Raw genomic sequence first — 7,143 nt, forward strand, 5'->3', positions numbered from 1 at the left:
ATGTGTGCAGAGCCCTCTGTATGCTGCTTGTGGTTTGCAGGACCTGTTTGGAATTGCTAGTCTCAGTGTCTATGTGTGCAGAGCCCTCTGTGTGCTGCTTGTGGTTTGCAGGACCTATTTGGAATTGCTAGCGTCTCAGTGCTTGTGTGCAGAGTCCTCTGTGTGCTGCTTGTGGTTTGCAGGACCTTTTTGGAATTGCTAGCGTCTCAGTGCTTGTGTGCAGAGTCCTCTGTGTGCTGCTTGTGGTTTGCAGGATCTGTTTGGAATTGCTAGCGTCTCAGTGCTTGTGTGCAGAGTCCTCTGTGTGCTGCTTGTGGTTTGCAGGACCTGTTTGGAATTGCTAGCGTCTCAGTGCTTGTGTGCAGAGCCCTCTGTGTGCTGCTTGTGGTTTGCAGGACCTGTTTGGAATTGCTAGCGTCTCAGTGCCCTGCAAAGCGGTTGAGTTGCTATTGCTATTCTGTCAACAGTGTGACCAGAAAAACTTCAGAGAATGTTTTCTTCAAACCTTTGTCACTGTTTTCAGTTTGTCTGTTTTGAGATAAGGGATACAGTGCAACAAAAACAATGTTAAAACGAGCAAGTTGAAAAATTAAAAGCCCAGAACAATATATGTTGTTACATGCAATAAGTTGACTGACTAGATTTATACCATTAAAATGGGTTTCTTTCACGCCATCTGCCTTTGTGCTCTTTGTTAAATGTGGTCCATTTTGTTCTTTTTTGCTCAATTCACAATCTTCTCCTTGTCAATCCATTTCGCTTTTTGTCTGTTTTGTTTTGCTTAATCTCCAATAATCCAAACTACCACTATTCTCAAATCAGAAATGTCTAAGAGAGCCTCAGTCCTGGAACAAACACAGACTCTTCTGAATTGTCTAAGAGAGCCTCAGTATGGAACAAACACAGACTTCTGAAATGACATTCTCTTCAGGGACTCCTTTCTGTCATGTTTTAATATGCAAGTTGTATTGGATTGTCTTTCTTGTCGGCTGTGGAAAGGCGCTATGCAAGTCCAGGTTTGTTGCTGTATTGTTTGGTGGATTTGAATACTGCCAGCCTGTAGAGCTGAGCCTCTCTCTGCTTGTGTCTCTGATAGGAGTGTGGCCCGAGGGCTCGGACGGCACGGACATCAATGCCCTGGTCAGGTCTCACAACAGGAAGGTCATCGCTCTGGCTGACGATTTCTGCAAAGTCCATCTATTCCAGTACCCCTGCTCCAGACCCAAGGTGAGTGCTTAGGGCAGGCAGACAGACAGACAGGGAGGCAGGCAGGCAGGCAGGCAGGCAGGAAGAGAGGGAGGGAGAGAGGGAGACAGAGGGGGAGGGATGCAGGCAAGCAGTCAGGGAGGGATGAAGTGAGGGATGCTAGCAGGCAGTGACAGAGGCAGGAAGACGGAGGGAGGGAGGCAGGCACAGAGGGAGACAGGGAGGGAGGCCGGCAGGCAGGCAGGCAGTCAGGAAGGGAGGGAGGGAGGCTGAGAGGCCGCCTGGATAAAGTCCTGACACACGGGCACTGATCTGCTTTGCTTTTATTCCACATTGACATCAGCACAATATTTTCACACAGTGAAAACACTTCCAATACAATAACAAAATAAGCAATATACACAGTAACTCATACAGTTCATGTAGGGGCTTGTAAGATGCCCAACATTGTTTCTTATTTTATTTGTATTAGAATTGTAAACTGTGGACAACTTCAGACAAAAATAACACTTTGGAGTAAATAGGTTTGAGAATGTAGCCTGATGAGTTTTGACCTTTTAATAATAAAAAAAAAAGTGACAAGCTTTTACACTGAAACCAAAGCTTAATAAATCAAATTACCTGTATCTGAGCTGCATCTGCTCACACACACCCCTCTGTAGCATATACTTTTACAGGGATGGAAATAAGACTCCCATTGCGTAGCAGTTTAGTCCATTCCTGGTTTTACTATGAGTTGTTACCTGTACACACTGGGGCGAATCAAGTTGGTAGTAAAACCTGGAATGGGTTAAAAAGCCATGCAATAGGAGTCATATTTCCATCCCTGCCTTGCATGATACTCATCTTGTGTTTTGCAGAAATGGTTACTATAATCTAGGTGCATATTCATTTTGAAATACTGAAAAAAAAGTAATGACAAACATATCATCTAGAAGTCTTTCTCAACATCTTCTGTATAGTAATAATAATATTGTTTTTGCACAGATTTTTGGAGCCCACTGTGTTGAATATGCATTCATTTTATTTTGTACACCCAAACCCCCCCCCACAGGCCCCGAGCTACAAATACAGCGCCCACAGCAGCCACGTGACAAACGTGAGCTTTGTCCACAGTGACAGCCACCTGATCTCCACGGGTGGGAAGGACATGAGCATCATGCAGTGGCGTCTCATCGAGAAGAACGTCGTCTCTGGGGAGACGACCGGGAGCAACAACGTGGCCTCCCACAGGGCAGCGACCACAGCTTCCAGCCATACCACAGCAACAGCAACATCTCCCCCCTCCGCTGCCACCACCACCACAGCAACACCTCCCCCCTCCGCTGCCACCACCACCACAGCAACACCGCCCCCCTCCGCTGCCACCACCACCACAGCAACACCTCCCCCCTCCGCTGCCACCACCACCACAGCAACACCTCCCCCCTCCGCTGCCACCACCACCACAGCAACACCGCCCCCCTCCGCTGCCACCACCACCACAGCAACACCTCCCCCCTCCGCTACCACCACCACCACAGCAACACCTCCCCCCTCCGCTGCCAGCACCACCACAGCAACACCTCCCCCCTCCGCTGCCACCACCACCACAGCAACACCTCCCCCCTCCGCTGCCACCACCACCACAGCAACACCTCCCCCCTCCGCTGCCACCACCACCACAGCAACACCTCCCCCCTCCGCTGCCACCACCACCACAGCAACACCTCCCCCCTCCGCTGCCACCACCACCACAGCAACACCTCCCCCCTCCGCTGCCACCACCACCACAGCAACACCTCCCCCCTCCGCTGCCACCACCACCACAGCAACACCTCCCCCCTCCGCTGCCACCACCACCACAGCAACACCTCCCCCCTCCGCTGCCACCACCACCACAGCAACACCTCCCCCCTCCGCTGCCACCACCACCACAGCAACACCTCCCCCCTCCGCTGCCACCACCACCACAGCAACACCTCCCCCCTCCGCTGCCACCACCACCACAGCAACACCTCCCCCCTCCGCTGCCACCACCACCACAGCAACACCTCCCCCCTCCGCTGCCACCACCACCACAGCAACACCTCCCCCCTCCGCTGCCAGCACCACCACAGCAACACCTCCCCCCTCCGCTGCCACCACCACCACAGCAACACCTCCCCCCTCCGCTGCCACCACCACCACAGCAACACCTCCCCCCTCCGCTGCCACCACCACCACAGCAACACCTCCCCCCTCCGCTACCACCACCACCACAGCAACACCTCCCCCCTCCGCTGCCACCACCACCACAGCAACACCTCCCCCCTCCGCTGCCACCACCACCACAGCAACACCTCCCCCCTCCGCTGCCACCACCACCACAGCAACACCTCCCCCCTCCGCTGCCACCACCACCACAGCAACACCTCCCCCCTCCGCTGCCACCACCACCACAGCAACACCTCCCCCCTCCGCTGCCACCACCACCACAGCAACACCTCCCCCCTCCGCTGCCACCACCACCACAGCAACACCTCCCCCCTCCGCTGCCACCACCACCACAGCAACACCTCCCCCCTCCGCTGCCACCACCACCACAGCAACACCTCCCCCCTCCGCTGCCACCACCACCACAGCAACACCTCCCCCCTCCGCTGCCACCACCACCACAGCAACACCTCCCCCCTCCGCTGCCACCACCACCACAGCAACACCTCCCCCCTCCGCTACCACCACCACCACAGCAACACCTCCCCCCTCCGCTGCCACCACCACCACAGCAACACCTCCCCCCTCCGCTTCTACCCCCACAACAGCAACAGCAACAACGCCCCCCTCTGCTGCCACCCCCACAACAGCAACACCACCCACCTCAGCTGCCACTACCATCGCCACAACAGCAACCCCATCGCTGCCTGTGGCTTCAACACCACCCCCCTCCACTGCCCTCCCACCATCCACCCCCACCGAGCCTGATACCGAACCCAAACCCCAACCCGAATCCGAAGCCCAACCTGTCTCCAACGGACAAGAGGAGGAGGAGTCTACCCTCGAAAACCCAGCCCCCTCCGACAGCCTGGGGCCCATCGAAGAGACCCCTACACCACAGCCAGCCTGCAGCCCCAGAGACGAGCTAGCCCCCAGCACCCTCACCCCACTGCCATTTTAAACCCCTCCCCCTGCCTCTCTTTATAACGCCCTGCCGCTGATCTGGAGGGGCTTTCAATCCACAGAAGCTCCTGCTGCATCATTATTACTTTTTATTATTTTGATCTCCTGTTTTGTTTTATTGGGGTGGGCTCTGGTTTTGTGGGTAAGAGGCATTGGGAAATTCAGGCAGGCGTTTGAGAATGGAAAGCCAAGACTGCTTCTGTTTATTTTGGGGGGGGGGGGGGGGGGGGTTCAAAGAAGTGACGGCATGCTGACTTGACCTAGGCTTTTCATTTTTCATTTTGTTTTTTTTGTTTCTGTTTTTATGGTTTACTGGTACTTTTTACTGCTCAAGCGACTCTGGGCTGTAGCTGACAGTTTTTAATTCTTGGGACAGGTCGATCCACACAAATATAGCAGATCAGTTTAAAAAAACACGAACTGTGAATACAAATGTTTAAAAAAATAAAAGGTTGGAGCGATCGAAGTTCGGATAAGGTCAAATTAAAACTGGTTTAGTATGTCATAAAGGGTTTTCAAAGGACCCCACCATGTCGGGGAGGTGGTGGTGCTGAATTCAAAACTAATTTCTGAATGAAAACACTCAGCTTGTTTCTGTAAAGCAAGTGCCTCGCAGGGAACATCTCCAGAGTTCAGTTTACCTGCAGTGAGAATAATCCAGTTTCTAGTTGAACACATTGCTGGCTTTCACCCAGGTGAAATACATTTCTGCTGAGGGATGCCCTGGAATACTGCAAGCAAACGACAGCATGTAAGAATCCCTGTTGCTCACAAGGACGTGAATGATCTTGCAAACATGTGTGTCTGTACAGTCGACATCATTATCATTGCTTATCATTGCTTATTGATGCAATAAAGACGAAGGTCCTCCTAGCTCTCAATGTGTATTTGAGAGTAGCAGGGATCCCAAGTGCTCTGTGTAAGAGCCTCACCCTCTTGCCTCCTCTACCGGACTCTATAAAGGCTCCCCAGTATAAATACCCACACTGCCTCCATTCACCGCAGAGGTGTTTAAAAAAGTGCAGCACTCTCCCGGGGCAGCCCAGTGGAAACCCCTTGGTCTGTTAATGAGACTGAACTGTGTTTGCACTGGCCACATTCTCAATGATCCCCACAGCCTGCGCATTGTTTTAATGGATTCAGTTATACAGGTGGGTGTTGTACAATGGGTAAAGAAAGAAATAGAATTGGGTCCCGTCCCTTCATCACATCTGTTTCTGGATCCCCACACGCTGGTTCAGCCAAGGCCATTGAGAGCCCATTCAATTCCATACAAATACAGTAACAATACATTGGAATTCTAATAGAATAATATTGGTGTGTGCTGCGGGTTGAGAGCATGCTGATTTGAGAAGGCTATCCTGGTCAGTGGAAACACATTGCAAGTGGTCTGTACTAGCCCCGGTTGCAGCCCTGGCTCTGTGTGTGGATGGGATATTGGAGGTTTTATACTTTGATTATCTAGATATTTTTCTTTTTTTTGTAATTTTGCTGTATTTTCTTTTTTCTTATTTAGGACTTGGTTAGAAAAAAAATGTTTTAGATTTTTTTCTTTTTTTTTCTTTAAAAGTCTTAAGTATGCAAGGCAGTGTTGACTTGATTGCGCCATTCCAGAGTGCATCCAAACTGTCATTCCCTTCTCATGAATCTTCTCAGGATTAATAAAGTCAGGTTTTCAACCATCAGTTCAGAGGGATCCTCTTCTTCTCACAGCCTCGTTGTCTGGTTTCTTTCTCCTCCACTGGAAGGTGGAATCCCGTGAAATGTTCTCTTATTGCACCAGCTGGAAGTTTTAGTTCTTATTCACTTATTCAGAGAGAGAGAGATTGAGGGTGTGCCACAAGGCACAGAGCAGAGGTATAGCTGTTAGCATTGATTGTGTCTCTGTCAGCTGTGCTTTTACAGGAAGATCTTCAGATCATTCTGTTGTGTGTTGCAGATAATCTGCTCAGTTTAACACAGAACATCCTAATCAAAATATATATGATATTGTTTAAGATCCCTGATTTATGGAACACCCTTTTTATTGTATTCTGTACCCCACAAAGCGAAGGGGATATAAGTAGCAGCGTGGCACAGTCCGGTTCAGATCTGCTTCGGTACCGGGTGATTTTCAGCTCAGCTCAGTCCAACCTGAAGATGGTCAGCCACAGAACAGCAACACACTGCAGGGGGAACCGATGGGTCGGGCTGGAGGCTTCCTTGTGAAGGGCGGGGCTCAAGGTTTGTCCCTCCATGGTTAGGACTGACAAGTAGACATTTTTCTTATAGATAGATGCCAGTCTTAAGCCTCAATCCAGCACCAAATGACACATACATATTGCAAAGATTAGAAAAGATTCCACCCTAAGATTTATACTAAATGTAGATTCTCTTGCCTTTGGGTCTATCCAGCACAGAGGAACAGCAGGGGGTGCAATCCTCACTGCTTGCAATATCGCAGAGACACAGTAATGAGTATCTCACAGTCACACAGGCCTGCTGTTTGAAGATCACAACCCACATGTGTGTGCAGATAAGGAGGAAGTTCAAAATAAACATCAGAAATTATACTTTTCCTTGTGATTTATTTGACTTTCATTTGTACATACCAACACTATTATGGATACAGCTGTAAAATATATAAACCCTACTATATATATATATATATATATATATATATATATATATATATATATATATATATATAATACATGCACACAAAGCGGAAGGTCTAAGTTTACGCCCAAACCCCCTTAATCCTGCTGTAAATTGAGTTTAGCAGCCGCTGAAAACGTGGTGTATGTAAAGAATGGTGTT

The 7,143-nt window shown here is 50.0% G+C and overlaps 1 protein-coding gene across 1 annotated transcript in view; it reads left to right on the plus strand.

The window, feature by feature from the left end:
• LOC121316618 (echinoderm microtubule-associated protein-like 4) overlaps window positions 1-4,342 on the plus strand; it is a 76,592-nt gene extending 72,250 nt beyond the window's left edge. The window contains exons 22-24 of the mRNA XM_041251660.1: window positions 1,097-1,227; window positions 2,261-2,539; window positions 4,145-4,342. Of these exons, the coding sequence (XP_041107594.1) occupies window positions 1,097-1,227; window positions 2,261-2,539; window positions 4,145-4,342 (608 nt within the window). The remainder of the gene's footprint in view (window positions 1-1,096; window positions 1,228-2,260; window positions 2,540-4,144) is intronic.
• Window positions 4,343-7,143: the final 2,801 nt, after the last annotated feature.

Source organism: Polyodon spathula, chromosome 6 (assembly GCF_017654505.1).
Source record: "Polyodon spathula isolate WHYD16114869_AA chromosome 6, ASM1765450v1, whole genome shotgun sequence".
Taxonomy (NCBI): Eukaryota; Metazoa; Chordata; class Actinopteri; order Acipenseriformes; family Polyodontidae; genus Polyodon; species Polyodon spathula.